This window comes from Lycium barbarum, chromosome 11, assembly GCF_019175385.1.
Source record: "Lycium barbarum isolate Lr01 chromosome 11, ASM1917538v2, whole genome shotgun sequence".
Taxonomy (NCBI): domain Eukaryota; kingdom Viridiplantae; phylum Streptophyta; class Magnoliopsida; order Solanales; family Solanaceae; genus Lycium; species Lycium barbarum.
This window is the reverse complement of record NC_083347.1, coordinates 115,098,352-115,115,243: the sequence shown is the minus strand read 5'-3', so window position 1 is coordinate 115,115,243 and position 16,892 is coordinate 115,098,352. Positions and strand designations below refer to the sequence as shown.

Sequence of the window (16,892 nt, the reverse complement as noted above, 5' to 3'; positions counted from 1 at the left end):
TGGTGGTTTAGTTTTTTCTTTTGTTGAGCAGATTTTTCAAAATGGAACAACAATGGATGAAGAAGAAGCAGGGGAAGCAGCAATGGAAGATCAGGAAGAATAATGGAGGGAGAAAAAGAATGAGAACGGGCGAATGGAAAAGAAGAAGAAGGAGGAGGAGGAAGAACAAATTAAGGAAGGAGAAGAAGAACAGTGGAGGAAAAAAGAGCAAAAACGGGTGCAGCTATTGTCGCCCTTTTTTTGGACCCATTTTAGTATTTTAGGGTTTATATTGACTGAATCTAAGTGTTAAAAATAAAAACTTGAGGACAAAATGTTAAAAATAAAGTTAAAAGTCAAAGTGTCAAAATGAAAACCGTTCCGCTCAATAGTTAAAACTTGAGTCACTCTCCCCCCCCCCCACCGCTCAATAGAAACACTTAAGAGTCACCATGGCTAAATCCCCCGAGTATCTAGGGATTAGGGATCTGGAGTATGTATGAGAGTAGTGCGTGCGACAATTCCAACAAAGGAATCCATAGTGAAGGAATCAAATGTATCAACAAGAGCAAATGGATGCTCCAACATTTAACAGTAAATCAGTTGAAAAGAAACCTGGAATTCTCATTCTTGGATCTCCCAATGTTGGCAAACGTACCCTTCTTTCCCGTAAGTTGTTTCTTTATTCTCAGTTCAACCCCCATCTTTTCTAATTTGCTACTATTCTAATCATACATTGAGACATCGATTGGATACATAAATTTCTTATGTGTGTTTAATTGGGGGTAATCTCAATTTGGGTCGAATCTAAGTTTAACCCTATGTTTTCTTTAATTTGCTATTAGTTGTTTTTGTAATTTTGGCATTGGGACGTCTTTTGGATACATGAATTTGTAATCTTTAATCTTCTTATATGAATTCTGTTGATTTGATATTAATTGGGGTAATCCCAATTTGGGCGTTAAACGCCATGTGTACTTGAATTTGCTATTTGTTGTTAGTTGTATTGTAACGAAACGCGATCAGTATAAGCGGAACGGATACTGGGTGATTCATGTGGATACAACAACAACAAGAAGCCCAGTATAATCCCATCATGTGGGGTCTGGGGAGGGTAGAGTGTACGTAGACCTAACTCCCACCTTGAAAGGTAGGGCGGCTGTTTCCGAAAGACCCTCGGCTAATTCATGTGGATGATCCAACTAATTTGGCATTGAGACTTCTATTCGATACCTAAATTTGTAAACTTTAATTTTATATATGAATCCTGCCGTATTCAATTTTCTCGTGTTATAGTCTTAAGGAAATGGAAATCGGGACGCTTTTTTGGGTTTTGCTATTAGTTTATCAAATCGACCCCCATGCTCTTTTGCTATTTCTTATGTAATGGGCTGAATAGAGCAGATTAGATACAGATTGATCCTATATAGAGAGGTTGACTGTTACATAAAGTTGTAATCTTTAATCTAATATATGAATCCTGGTGTATTTGTGTTTACTTGGGGTAATCCGTATTTGGGTAGAGGTCATCTTTCTTGTTACATTGATTTTTAGCTGTTTTATGTTTTTTGTTGAAATATCTTAGCTGGCTTCTGCATCCTTCTTTGAAGATTAGTTGAATTGTAGAGTAACTAAATGCAGAATGGCTACGGATACGGATGAATTATAAGGTTGACTCAACTAATTTGGCATTGAGATGTTGATTGATACATAAATTGTATTCTTGTGAAACAGTCTAAGGAAATGGAAATTGGGAAAAATGTCAGGGTTTTTATCAAATCAAAATTAAAATTGGAAGGCAAAGATAACGAACTGATTACCTAACTGCAGAATAGAAATTGCCATTGTCGACCTCATAACCTGCAGAATAGAAGAAGGAAGGAATGAGGATTTAGAGAATAGAAGACAGAAGAAGAAGGAAAATACCAATTTCATTATCTGCTGCTCTTCTCCGAATCTGTTTGTTATGTGTATCAACCAACTTTGAATCTTAGCCCTCTATCAGCTCTTAATCTGGACCGTACACGTTACTATTTTTATTTCTAAAAGTTCCTACCAATTTCTTATTTAAACGTTCCCGAAGAGGAGCAAATTAATAGCCGTTTGAATTTGTTCTTATTGATGTGATTGATGACACCATCAAGAGGTTTTCCATTTTCTATAAATAACCCACTCATCCTTCATTTGTAATGACACCAATTGAGCGAGACATCTAAGATTTCAGTGTCTGAGAGTGAGAGAAATTGCACTGTGTATAAGAAAATAGTCTGTGGGAAAAAATAGAGAGTGTGAACGGTGTTATAGTGAGATGTATAAATCAAAAGAGGGTTATTTCTTTTGAGTGGGCAGTGGCCTTTTGAGTATTGTACTGTCACGCCCCAAACCCGGGGAGGCGTGGCCAGCACCTGGTGCCTCACTAGGCCCGAGCGTACCAATCTATAGCTCGTATAACCTGTGTCTTAATGAATAGCTTAGGTCAATAAAGTTGATCTATAAGCGTGGTATCGTAACTTAGGCTGACAAGGCCATACACTAAACTGTCTGTAAACAACAATCAACTTAACCAAAGCGGGATCATCCCGTCATATATAACATAAAAAATCGCTATGCTGGCCAACAAAGCCGCCATTATGATACTACTGGACATACAGGATACGTCTACAATCCTCTAAAGAGTGACAATTGTGCTATGGTTGGGACAGGGCCCCGGCGTGCCCATCATTTGTGTATACACAAAAATCTGGACCTGGTAACTCCGAATGACATGGAGCTTACCACACTAGTTAGTGCGCCAAGAGGATTTTCCAGGCCCCAATTTTTTTTCTCGTTCTCATTAATATTTCGCCACACAAGCATGTGCGCCGTGTCCCGCGTTGCCCCATGCGGTGCACACGGTCAATTTTTACCGGGGACGAGTTTTTGCCTTAATTCCAACCCCACTTAAGTGCTTGCTTCCTTTTTCATTCGAATTGCTGCTCCAAAATCCTGCACTATCCACACATTCAATACTAGTAACCGCATTAGTACAACTAAAATTAAAAAAAAAAAAACATGTAAAGGTTGGGTTGCCTCCCAACAAGTGCCTTAGTTAAGGTCGTGGCACGGCATCTTTTTGTATTTTCTCATTCTTCTCATATTTTTTTTTTGTTCTTTTCTTTATGATTATAGTACAAACACGGGTTGTCTCCCGAGAAGCGCTTGATTTAACGTTGCGGCAGGACGTAGACTCCTTCTCAAGCCTCTTCAAGTTCCACAGAGGTCCTTGCTGGATCGATGACCTCTCCGAAATAGTGCTTCGCTCGCTGCCCGTTCACCAAGAAAGTCCAATCCGCATCTAGTGGTTTCAACTCAACCGCTCTATGCGCGGCCACAAGAACTACTTCAAATGGTCAGACCACTTATACTTCAGCTAAACCAAACACCTTAAGCCTCGAGTTATACAACAATACTAATTGTCCGGGCTCAAACTCACGACGTTGAATGTGCTTGTCGTACATCCTGTTCGTCCGTTTCTTATAAAGCTTCGCGTTCTCATATGCATGAAAACAGAATTCATCAAGCTCATGCAGCTGCAACAATCGCTTCTCACCTACTGTTTCCATATCTAGGTTCAACTTCTTTATTGCCAATATGCCCTATGTTCAAGCTCGATGGGGAGATGGCATGCCTTACCGAAAACTAACCTATATGGAGAGGTTCCAATAGGAGTTTTGTAAGCAGTTCGGTAGGCCCAAAGAGCATCATCATGCTTTAACGAATTTTGTGATTTAGATGACTGGGAAAAAGACTGTAAGGTTTATCTGATGAGAGAGAATTTCAGGGTCATGGCTTTCGACAATTCAGTTAGTCTTCTGACAATTCTACTTATCTTATTTCCTGGTTTACTAGTTGACGGGTTAATTATTGCTTTATGAGTATCTTCCGAGTTGCTCACTAGCCTGTAGATGTTACTCTAACGCCTATATTCCTATGGTTATCAGAAAATAACAAGAATGCATTTATAGCTCCGTATTCAACTAAGCAAAGCTAAAGGGTATATTCCTATCCTCATTAGCGAACGATTATTCGAACAAGCTGTATTTATTCTTATTGCGCATACAAATTCCCTATCCGTAGTTCAATTTACACGCCACAGATAGTGTCTAATTAGTGATCAAGTAATTAAACAATTGAGTACAAGAATAAATAAGCAACCCAAAATTCGAAAAATTAATCGATAGAAATTGTCGTCAAACCAACTATCATGTCTTTTGCCACAACCCTAGAATAAGAGAACTTAGCTACTCATGATTCGAGAAGAAGAACAAGAATTCATGAATAATCTAGGATTGAACGAAGAAAATAAAGTAAAACTTAAGAGAGAGAACAAGATGACGGCTTACAAGTCTTAAGAAAATCCCAGCACACAGTTTCTAGCCTAAAAATGTCTATTTATAGTCTAGGACAAAATCTGAAATAATTAAAATCAAATCCCGATCGAAACGGAAAAACTTCACGAAACTTGGCCCGGCGCGCCGCCGCCCGCGGCGCCCCATGTGGCGCGCCAGGAGGGACTTCCAGGGAGTATTTTTTTTTTGTTTTTTGCTTCAGTGATATCTTGTCTTGTTCTGGCGCGTTGCGGGTGCGCCAGGTCTCCTGTCCTGTTTTTCGGCACTTTCCTTCACCTCTTCACGTGCACACTTGGTCCTTGATTCCAAACTCGACTCCAATTGAATTTAAAGGCTTTTACTCAGACTTCAAAGCTCCCTGATCAACAATAGCTCATTTCTCCTCTGCTTTACTCCTAAACATCAACAAGACAATATTAAGCACAAAGCGGCAAAAGTAATATTCAAAAGATAGCAAAAGTACTAAAATGTAAGATAATTATCGACTAAATCGCCGAACATCACTTTTCTTGGTTGAGTCCCGAAGAATGTTGGGCGTTTTATCATTTAGTGTTGTATCAACAATGATGTTATTTGTCTTGGGTACATTGACTAAGTATCATATTTCAAATAAAATATAATGGGTTAATGACCTAATCCTGTAGAGGTGAGTGTAATTTATTTTACACAGCCAGATAATCTTCTATTTTTGGTATGCAGGACTACTTTCAGTAGATTCTGAAGATGCCTTCGATTCATCTTCTAACATCCTATCCTATCCGTAAGTTGACAAAGTATATCCCCTCCCCTTTCATTAGCTATATTGTTGCAAAAGATGCTCTAGTATCTAGAACTTCTTTTTTTATGTTCTCATTATGCATCATTGAGTTGTTACCAGGTGGACAATCAACACCAAGTATTATAATGCTGATGTTTCTGTTTGGATGGCCCATCTTCATGAGGATTTTTCCATTGGAGCCCTGCCAGCATACGATCAGCTTGTTGCATTGGTGATGGTCTTTGACGTTAGTGATGTAAGCCTGACCTTTTTTACCCTATTCGTTTCATTGCTACTTTAGAGAATATCACAAAAATGATCTCTTATGTTTGAGTGTAGGTTTAAAATCGTCCCTCAAAACAATTTTGGTCCTTAAGTTTGCCAAAAGTTGATACTTTTAGTCTCAGTCAAATATTAACCAAACTCTGTCCATTAGAGTTAATGGGAATTATGAAAAGAAAAAGAAATTAGTTGTAACTCACATTTGGAGGTACGATTTTTGTAGTTTCTGTTTTTGTTTTTTTCTAGAGTTTGGTGGCGCTCTTTAAGGTATAATTTTTGCTATTTCTTTTATATTTTTTTTGGTGTCTAGTGTAGTTTTTTGCGTTGCATATTTTAGGATTTGATGAAATTTTCTTAGTGTTTATGGTTAAATCTTTTTTTCCACAGTTTCCATCAAATCTAACCAACATAAATGTTAAATATTTGAGGGAGACTAAAAATGTTAACTTTTGGCAAACTTAAAGGACCAAAAATGTCCGGTGCATACTTGAGGGACGATTTTGTACCTATCCTCAAACATAAGTACCATTTTTATCATTTTCTCTCCTACTTTACAAAAGCTTTGTGATCCACTAGATTATGGACTACTTCAGAAATCTGATGACTTCTCTTCTGCCACCATCTGCAGCTCTCATCTTTTGATGCGCTGAAAGATTTAGTCTCCCGCACGGACATCCATAAGTTTGAGATTTTATTATGCATTGGAAACAAAGTGGACCTTCTTCCTGGTCATTCAGCTCATGTTGAATATAGACGGCACCTGTTGAAAAAAGCAGACTTGTCTGGCAGCCCTCTATTGGATTCTGGAATTTCTGAAGCAGAAGGAAGCAGCTTATTAGGAGATGATTCATCATCATCATCTGATATTAAGAATTCCTACTTGGATTGGTGCCTCGAACACAACATAGAATATGTTGAAGCCTGTGGATCAAATGCTGATTTTGACAAATGTACGTCTTGGTTTTTGACTTTTTGTCATGACATTTTTATCCTTCTTTGCCACAACTTTCCTGAATCCCCTGTTTTTCGATCTTCTCTTTTGCAAATTAGACGATAAAATCCTTTGCTTCATCACTTATATACGGTAGAAAAAGAGTGAAAGGAAGAGAATTGAGGTGGTTAAGGTTATCTATTCCGCTTTTTGGTCATATAATTTTAAGGGGAGTGTCTGAAGGTTCCCATTAGAGTTTATTTATTTTAGTCCAAGTTATTTTACTGTTCAACCATTGATATGAGATTTGTGGCAGTATAAATCATCATCTATACATTGTAGGTTTTAGTTCCAAATGGAGTCTTTTGTCACACCGAGGTTGTCTGTTGGTGTTAAATCCTTATGTAGAAAGATACTGGAACATGTCCCTGGATATGCTTTTGTATTAATCTGCATATTGGTATATGCAAATGGGAGTAAATCTGAAATGTAATTGAATTATGCCCCAATAGTTCACTTACTGGCCCTAAATGCCGACATTAGTACCACTCATGAAAAATCCATGATACAACGCATTTTTTGATATCGTGGCATCATGCCTGCTCCATTTTGCAACCAATTATGGTTCATAACTTTTCACTACGCTTTTTATTGTATTCATCTGCTGGTTCTAGTTTGTCTTTTTGACATGCTAGCCGAAATGGTAGTGTTCTTCCCTCTCCCCTCCTTTTTTGTTAAACCATAGTGTCCAGGCCAGCTTGCGCGCACCTCGACTAATTCCACGGGATACCTGATACCTCCCACCAACACAGGTACCAGGTAACTCTATTCACCAGGGCTTGGCCAGATGGCAAGAAATCACCAAGTGTTTGCGCCTCCGCTAGGAATTGAACCTGAGACCTCGTGGTTCTCAACCCACTTCATTGACCACTAGGTCACACCTTGGGTGCTGTTCTTCCACCTTTTTAACTTTAGTATTTTCTTGGAATTCAGTATTAAGAATTTTTTATGACAGGTCTTTCTGTGGATGGTGATTCTCAGGGCGCCGAACGGCTCTTTGGGGCACTTTCAGCTTATATGTGGCCTGGAATGATCTTGAAGTCTGGTGATAAGATTACCGAGCCTTCATTACCTGACCAACAAGGTTTTACAATTTCTTGTCAATGATGCAATATTTCTTTATCCTTTTTGAGGGTCTATTCAAATGGTGTAACGTTTTCATCCCCACCTTTCAGAATTGTCAGATGAAGAAGAGTCCGATTACGAACTTGAATATGAAATCCTATCTGCTGGCTCAGCTGATCCGTGGGATGACACGGATATAGGATGGGTATCTGCAAATACTCCCGAGGGATCGGTTCCCAATGGAAAGAGTGAAATCGAGTTAATTAGAGATGAAATGCAAGCTTCATCATCTACATCTCAATTGGAAGGAGAAAGTGACAGAAAAGAAATGCCTAGAGGAGATACAGCTGATGGTGATTCAGAGGATGATAAAGGAACAGCATATGACTTTGAGAATTTGGAACAGTTAATGTCTGAGATTGGGAATGTCCGAGACAGCTTAAGGTTAATGCCGGACTTCCAAAGGAGGGAAATGGCTGCAAATTTGGCAATGAAAATGGCTGCCATGTTTGGTGATAGCAGTGGAGATGAAGGAGGATTTGATTGATAGAAGCCGCATAAAGTTCACTGATCACATATGCCCCTCAGTTTCACTTCTTGTGGAGCTGTTCATAAACTAAAGGAATCTGATAAGCACGTTGTGCATTCATGTTTAAGTGAGATCGACGAGCTGTTTATCAAAGATATCTGCTATAAAAAATCACAGCTTTAATTTTGTGTGTTTATGATCCTAGCAGGTGATTGGAAAGGGTAGAAATGTCTTTAGCTTGTTCAGGCTTCTATAGTAGTGTTTTAGATTTTCCTACCAGAAGTGATTTGTGTAGTATTAGCAAGATTAATATATTATGTTATGAGAATCAGCTGTGGCTTAATTTGTTGAACTTCTGGTTATGTTATGAGAATCAGCTATGTTCTTTTGCTGACACACGCAAGAGGAAACAGAACGGTTAGTTTTCATGAGAAGCTGTTCTCATTTTCATTAAATCCTGCTGGCTATGTTGTTCGGACTCTTCTAAAACATTGCCGCACCCGTGTCAGATCTCCAAAAAAAATTCACTAGTTTTGGAGGATCCAACACACACCCATCGATATTTTTGAAGAGTGAGCAACGTAGTCTGCTGGTACATTCATGTCCACTATATTTTTGACCTCATGTAGATGTTACATTTCAAGAATGATCCTTGCAGAAAGGTTGCCTTGAGGGACACGATATCTTGAGGTGCAAATCGATGGTGCAAGAAGCAGGTACCATGCTGCTTTTCTTGAGTTAAGTTTTCCATGGAGTGTTTGGGGTAAAACCTACTTACACCCGGTCTTTACACAAAATCAACAAGTATATGACGTGTACATGCATTATTGTCACTTAACAATAGTTAGTTAATACACATTGGCCCCATGACATCATCACCTAATCAGGTAACTAGTTTAGTTTGTGTAAATACCGAGTGTAGGTAAGTTTTTCCGTGGTTTCTTGTGTCATCTAGAGGCAAAGCAAAAACCACAATGTGTCACTCATTTCTATCTTGTACGTTGGGATAAATACTCAAATTCCGCAAGAGTCTTCTGGTTTGGAAGATGTCAAACTGCCACAGTGCCACCGGTGGAAGTTATAGTATGGACTATGGAGTAAACAGTGGGATGAAAGTTTAAAAGTGATGAGAAAGCCATGAAAAGAAGCTTAGTGCACGTCCTATTCACCCAGATTTAGAAAGGTCCTAGGGTGGAACTGACATAGTGACATATTTATCTTCTTGCACTTTTTCTATCTTCTAACCTTTTTTACACATGCAATGTCTTCTGCTTGTTCTAGTGGTTCCTTTGCATTAGGTGCGTTAAATGTGCGAGTAGGTCTGAATTTGGACGGGTCAAAAGTTACTTGGGCTAAAAAATGAGTCATAACTCAACCCGCTCAATTCTTATTAAGTTTTAATTTCTTTGTTTGTTTTCTTATAATTTGCTTAAGTATTTTTTTTTTTTTTTTTTTTTGTTAATAGATTTCCCATGGGTTAATCTCGGGCTACATATCAGCCCAACTTTTAGATAGACTAAATTGGGCGGGTAAAAACTGGGAGGCCATTTGCACAATTGTCCTTATTTCGGGGTGGTCTTTAATTTTTGCCCTTAAACTGCTGGTCTTTAATTTTTGCCCTTCGCATAAAACTCCTGAATTACGTGTTCGAATTCCCGCTCAGTCAAAAATTAAAAAGAATTTGCAAGGCAGAGTTTGGGATTCGCAAGGCAGAGTTTGCCTCAAACTCTACCTTATCAGGCATAGTTTGACTGCAAACTTTACCTTATCGGGCATAGTTTGATTGCAAACTCTACTTAAGGCAGAATTTTGCCTTCAGCATAAGGCAAATCAGGCATAAGGCAAAACTCTGCCTTAAGGTAGATGTTGGCATTAAGGCAATATAATTTTTTTTTTACTCAACTGAAATTTTACAAAACTTCCTAATTTTGCTACGAAACTCTGCCTTGCAATTTTTTTTTTAATTATGTCGGGTTCGAACCCCAAGCCTCGAGGTATTAGGCGAAGGGCAAAAATTAAAGACTGGCAATTCGAGGGGCAAAAATTAAAGACCAATGGCTTTGAAGGACAATCCGCGCAAAAAAAAAAAAAAGAAAAAAAAAAAAGAAAACTGGGCCAATTTGATAAATGGACGGTCATTTGCTCATTGGTTGGTGGTAAGTCGCTATTTTTTTATCGGCTAATTTTGTCATCCCTGCTCACCTACACAAGTTGATGACATTGACTATTGACATCAGCAGATATCCGAGAGTATTAACGTTTAGTTGCTTTTTAGCGCAATTTGTGCTTTTATGACACAGTGATAATTGATAAGGTTGTATTTGTGATAGGGAGTTTCTTCTCTATCTGTAATAAATAACAATCCTTTTGGTTCATTGCTTTTTGCCTAGCAGTGAACTGGACTCCAGATGTTCCCTGTATAGAAGCATCCATAGCATTGGCTGATTAATAACTCTCTCAATTAGCCCAAAGACTTTTGATCTAGTTGTAACAACGCAACACATAATGCTTGAGTTAAACACACATAATGTATTCGCATCTTATCGCAAACAAAATCATGATATTTGAGTAGAAAAGATAAAAGGGCGAACTCATTATTCATTGACTTTTGTATTGTTCATCACAAGTCTTTCAGAATTTCTCAATTATCAAAAGAATAACTCTTGATTACCTTGAATAACGTATTTAGGCTTCTTAATAACCAAAAACTATCCATTGGGCCGAAAGAAAGTACATTATTTTGACCCACGTAAAAGATTTCCCAACAATTGAAAGTAATTTCTTTTGCTTTAACATGGAAAGCCAGAAGAAAAAGAAAATAGGATTCTATGCTTTGAATCTCGGAAAAATTAACCAAGTGCTAGAATATGCAAAATAAAATGGAAAGTGCAACTAGCAAGCAAAACAATGGTTTCCCAATTAACATCGTCCGTGCTCCTATTACTTTAATCAATACCATATCAAAATAGACAGAGGTCCCGAATTTTAGTTTGCATGTCCACTAACTATCAGAAAATAAAAATTCATGTCTGGTCTAAAAAGGAAAATTAAACTTACACGTGAGAGAATGCATTGAAAGCATAATTAAATATTAAAAAAATATGATTCTTTTAACATTTTATACTTTAGATAATGATTCTTTTAACATTTTATACTTTAGATAAGATTATTATATATTTCAAAAAATTTCATCTTTAATTAGACATCTCCGATTTACACTTCAAAAATAGAGCATCTTAGTGCTAATGTATACAAAGGCGAAGCTACAATATCAGGCACGAGTTCGAACAAATTCAGTAACTTTTACTTATATACTTTATGTATTAGAAAATTCAATAAATATGTAAAAATATTAAATTGCGAACTCAGTAACTAAAACGAGCTCTGAATCAATAGAAAATACAAAATTCATAAACTTTAAATTCTAATTCCGCATCTAAATATATACTTTGCTAATCTTTGTGGTTAATACCTGACGCCAATACAAATTAGTAATTTTTTTTCAAATACTAAATACATAAAACGAAAACAAAAATGAAAAAAAAAAAAAAAAAACTCCTCAACTTTCTTCGTTTCTCCAATAGCCATAATTACATTTTTGTCACCTTTTACACTCCCATCATAATCACATGGAAAACATTGTTCATCCTTATCATGTGGGGCCCCCTATCCAACAGCTGATGGAAGTCCGTTTCCAATTTACAGTTACAATAATGGCCGGCGACTTTTTGCGTGTTAACTCCGTTACTTTTCCCGTTTACCTTGAACCAAATAATTACTTGTACTACCCCAAGAAAAAATTCCCAACAAAATTTACAAAGTGCACTTACATGGAAAATTTCTTGCAAATATACAAAGAGATTGATTTTTAATTTATTTTTTGTTCAATTTACCTATCCTCAGATATTATGTTGAGGCTAAGTTACTCCAAATTTACGAATTTACCTAAGAAATTGATACTTGTAGATTTATTTTCCCAAATAAGAGCCTGTTTGGATGAACTTAAAAAAAATTGATTATAAGCTGTTGGAATAGTCCAACTTACTTTTTTCTTACCCCAATTTATTTTTTCAGCTTATAAGCTGCTTTAAATAAGTTAAGTCAAACTGACCCAATTAATTTTTTAGATTTATTTTAAGCACAAAATGACTTTAAACTGATCAGTCAAACACTCAAAAATGCTGAAACTTATAAGCCAATTCAAACGGGCTCTAAATCCCTAGGTATTGTGTTGGAGCTAAATTTATCTGAGAAAATTATCCGCATGTAAACATTTTAGATTTTAGGAATGATAAGAATTCTCCATGAAAATCCGTAGAAACTTACTAAGGAAAAAATTTCCCAAGTAAAATCCCCACGTAATCTGCACATTTTTAGTAGTGATCGGACCATCTTCCAGCACCAAGTACGAAAACTTAGCTTTCAGCCAAGCGTACCATTAAGACTTTTTATATCACGTCTCCTAGTAGATAATATCAGATCAGTTCTACAAACTATATACATAAAAAATTTAGTGTTGCCGAGAGAGCACAGGTTCACATGTCTCGTAAAAAACATAGTAATAATTGTGCCCCCTGCCTACAGCAAATAGTTACTTGTACTAGCACAAGTGCGAGATTCCACCGCCGGCGTTATAATCGAACCACCACCGTTGCCGGATAATTCGCCGGACATTGCCGGAACCTCGCCGCACTTCCGGCACGGAGCACGAGCAACAACTAGTATCTGCCTACACGTAGGACACGACGAATTCGACACAAGCCACGTGTCAACACACTGTAAATGAAACCTATGTCCACAATTCGGCAACACTCGTATCTCATCTCCTTCAACATACTCTAACAAACAAATTGCACACTCCGTACCACCACCAAAACTCGCCGTTGGATCATACTTGAATTTCGGTAAGTTCTTCAAAACTTTCTTCTTCAATCCTTTATTCTTCTTCACCATAGTTGGTGAATTATCATTTTCTGGCGTGTTATTGCTACGTCGTAGCCAAGTGCAACGAGCAACTGCAATAACACCGGAGACACATATTACCGCGCAGAGTAGCGCGGCGAGGATCACGACGAAGTCGGATTCCCCTGCCACCGGCGGATCAGGCGGCGGATACGGATCCGCCGCCTGATCCGACGCACCGGATATTGTAGAGGTAGAGTTGGTGGTGGTTAGAAGGAATCTAGAGAGACGAGTCATGATAACTTAGTGAGAGATGTTAATAATTGAAGGGGTTAAGGTTTTTCAATATTTTGTAAGAGGGGGGGTTGATATGTCGTTATGGATATATATAAGTATATAGGTAAGATATATGTAAGTGTCTGGTAAGCTGTGGATATTGATAATTAATAAATATATAGTGGACCGATGGAGTTGTTGGACGGTTGAAAGGAGGGTGCCTTAAGCGCTTAGACTTTAATCAGAGATTTCAGATTCGAATTTCGGAGACATAAAAAATTATATTGGGAGCGGTGCTCCCAGAATAGGCTCTACAACGTGTGATCTAGATTTAGCTGTGTTTCAACTTTCAATACAAATACTGAACATCAGATAGTAAAAAAAAAATGTTTTATAAGTGAAAGAATAGATAATAAGTAGCTCCGTATGGAGGAGTGAATATTTGGAATGTGAATAATGTAAAATAGGAGCCAAGAATAGAGTAAATGGATGAGTCGGACTTTGATATCATGTAAATGAAGTGAATATTGGGCCAAACTCAATGCTGAAAACTAGTTCATGAGTTAAGTATTGTCCGATGTAATGTGACGACACATTCATTTCCTAAACTAATATAAGATTTTCAGGGTTGAGGGTTAGTTCACTCGATGAGTTTTCTATCTTCCACAATTAAAGTGTATTGAGACCGGATGTGATTGGACCAGTTTGTCCGGTTACGTCAGTGAATCGGTGAAATCCATACCATAAATTTTTAATCTAAATACAGAGTATAAATAAAAATCACTGAGTTCACGTGAACCCATACCTCAACTGTTAGATCGGCCCCGAGTGTGTTAAGGGTGAAACAACCAAAAGTTAGTTAATGGGAGGAAGACTTGGCAGTTAATAGAAATCTAGAGGGACGAATCATAATTTAGTGACAGATGTAATAATTGAGGGGTTATTAGGTTTTTAATTTGAAAGAGAGGAGGTTGAAATGTCGTTATGGATATATAAGTAGACACTACACAGTAGCTAAGATATATGTAAGTGGAGTAAGCTATGATTATTATTGCGTATATAGTGGGGCAGATGGAGCTGTTGGACTTGCTAGAAGGGAAGGTGCTTTACTGTTGAAAGAATTAAGGGCTAGTTTGGTACGAGGTATAAGGGATAATTAATTTCGAAATTAAATTTGGGATGAATTTATTTTAAATTGAGGGTGGAATAACTATCCCGAGATAATTTTCCCGACCAAACAAGCCCTAAAAGTTAGTTAATGCGGTAAGTATTGTCCAAAATCATATAAGAAGAAGATAGCTAGACAATAGCTAATGCACACGTAGAATTGGATATTTCAAACGCGAATAATGTAAAATGGAAGCCAGGTATAGAGTGAATAAAGTAAATATGGATGATCCTGACTTTAATATCATGTAAAGAAAGTGAATATTGGACCAAACTCAATGCTCAAAACTAGTTCATGAGTTAAGTATTGTCCAATATAATGTGAGGAGACAACACATTCATTTCCTGAATTAATATAAGATTTTCAGGATTGAGGGTTAGTTCACTCGATGAATTTCTTATCTTCCACCATTAAGGTGGAAGGTTCAAATCTCATGTTGGAGAAAGATTATTATGAAAGGTTTTTTTTGCTTCACACTTATAAGAATTTATTTTTAAGATTCGAATTCAATATTATTGATTAAAGGTGGAATAACTTTTACTATTTCACCATACCATTTGGTGGCGTAAATTTTGGATCTTGAATGTTGTGAGTTGTACAATAGACTATGATTATCGGAAAAGTCAAATCTTTTGAAATATTTTTGAAGATGAAATTGATGTCATGTCAAATAATTTATATTAGTGTTAATTGATTCTCATCATATGTATAGTCAAACATGGAGGCAGGTGTTGTCACCAACAAAACCACACTAAAATAAGGGTTTAGGAGAAGGCATATAAAAGATTGGCTCCGTCGCATATGTGGTGTGAAAAGCTAGTCTTGAAAAAGTAGCCAAGTAGCTCTTGAGATAAGAGAAAGGAGCAACCTTATGGAGTATCCAATTAGGAGACAATATTTTTGATCTTGTGTCAATTCAACTATATGTTCCAACTCGAATGTATTAATTATAAAAAGTTCAAATGAAAAATGGTTTAAAATGTAGCATATTGAAATTGATTTAAATTTATCCTCCTTTCACTTGTTACACTTTAATTGTTATTAACTCTAATTTTCTTGTTAAATTTTTTTCTCCTTCCACTTATTCGATCACAATTACTTTTTATGGTTAAAATGCCCTTCCTTTTAACGGAGTTATGAGATTACATATGCGGGGCTTTAATTAAATAGGTTTACTAATTTATTGATCCATGTGGATATTAGATTTCATACCATAAATAACATGATCCATACAAATTTGTTTGTTTGGAATTGTTAGGGTTGGATTTCTAAGAATCCATCATTGTTAAAGGATGAAGAAGCTAAGTTGAACTTAGATTTGGAATTGATTGAAGCTTGTTTGCACCGATCTTGAACGAAAAATCACAGCTTCAATCGAAGAAGACGTCATTTTTTGAATCCATTCAGACGCAAAACGTTAATAATCGAAGGACGTGTACGAACAAATGGTCTCTACTTGTTTTCAGTTAACTCGAACGAGTCAGGTTATTTATGATTGCAGCCACGTGGATAAATAATTCAGTGCCACATATTTAATTAAAGCCCTACATGTGCCAAACGGGATAATATTAATGAACATTGAAATTCAATAGTTAGAAAATGGAGCATCTTTTACCCGAAAACTAATGTTAAGGGTAAATAGGTGGAAAAAATATAAATCTTAAGCCATTTTGAGTACTTTAGTTGCATTTTGACCCTTTTTTGAAGTTCAAACTTACAAACACTATGATTTTTTCTTTTCAATAAAACAAAAAAGAAGGATTGGTTGATTTCAATTTGCGTGACAAGAGTCAATTCATGAACTAGTATTGAGTCTTTACGCCATGGATTCAACTGACAGTCAATTTGCGTTTCTTTCCCAATAATTAACGATAATAATCATTTTATATGTCATCCAAATAACATAAAATAATTTATGTGAGGGTTCTCCTTGTTACTCGACAAGTGGACTTATAGGTCCCGTTTGCTTGCTCCAAATCATGAGATTGGAAAAAACCATTTCAACTTTTTATATTTTAAATTATTTTATTAAATATCTTAATTGAGAAGTCTTGAACTTCATAATCGCCTTTTTGATTTTGTATTATAGCAAGTAAGTAGGACCAATGGATCACGCGTCTTGTAACTAGTAATAACAGTGATTCAACATAAATTATGTCGGTTATGTGATAATAAAAAAAATTAGTTGCAGCTGATATTTCCGTCAAATTAAGTAAATAAAGTTTAGTGATTAAAAATAAAAATAAAAATACATATTATATCTAGTGTGAATAACTATATATACGGCGCATGAGCTAGAAGTCGGGTACGGATTCGACCGAATATAGTAGCTTTTGCTCAAAGAAAATATTTATGTATTTATCAAATATGTAGAAATATTAAATTTAGAAGTAGTTATTACTACTTAAAGTTATCGATCTAACCTTAAAAACTCATAAAGTTGGATTTTTGACTCCGGTGAAATACATACATAATTTCTCATGATTTAACATTAGAATAGACGACAAAATAGGACTATTTTAGTGATAACAGATGATACTATATGTGTGTGTACA

The 16,892-nt window shown here is 36.5% G+C and overlaps 2 protein-coding genes across 3 annotated transcripts; one reads left to right on the top strand and one right to left on the bottom strand.

Annotated features, from left to right (window-relative positions):
- Positions 1-403: 403 nt before the first annotated feature.
- Positions 404-8,385, top strand: LOC132617272 (uncharacterized). Of its 2 annotated transcripts, none has more exons than XM_060332239.1 (6): positions 404-648; positions 5,067-5,127; positions 5,245-5,380; positions 6,035-6,356; positions 7,353-7,481; positions 7,573-8,385. In XM_060332239.1, exons 1-6 carry the CDS (start codon positions 534-536, stop codon positions 8,007-8,009), a joined length of 1,200 nt encoding a protein of 399 aa, XP_060188222.1. In that variant the 5' UTR covers positions 404-533; the 3' UTR covers positions 8,010-8,385. The 2 variants fall into 2 exon arrangements, with proteins under 2 accessions (XP_060188222.1, XP_060188223.1); XM_060332240.1 differs by having other exon boundaries at positions 5,067-5,140.
- A 4,012-nt stretch (positions 8,386-12,397) lies between these two features.
- LOC132618318 (RING-H2 finger protein ATL8-like) lies at positions 12,398-13,279 on the bottom strand. Its single transcript, XM_060333385.1, has one exon. It carries the CDS (start codon positions 13,188-13,190, stop codon positions 12,570-12,572), a length of 621 nt encoding a protein of 206 aa, XP_060189368.1. The 5' UTR covers positions 13,191-13,279; the 3' UTR covers positions 12,398-12,569.
- Positions 13,280-16,892: the final 3,613 nt, after the last annotated feature.

Bases quoted from the DNA above. Each gene is read 5' to 3' on its own strand.
- LOC132618318 (XM_060333385.1), bottom strand. From the start codon at position 13,190: ATGACTCGTCTCTCTAGATTCCTTCTAACCACCACCAACTCTACCTCT.
- LOC132617272 (XM_060332239.1), top strand. From the start codon at position 534: ATGTATCAACAAGAGCAAATGGATGCTCCAACATTTAACAGTAAATCA. The intron at 649-5,066 runs GTAAGTTGTTTC...TTTGGTATGCAG, and splicing joins CAAACGTACCCTTCTTTCCC to GACTACTTTCAGTAGATTCT. The intron at 6,357-7,352 runs GTACGTCTTGGT...TTTTTATGACAG, and splicing joins AAATGCTGATTTTGACAAAT to GTCTTTCTGTGGATGGTGAT.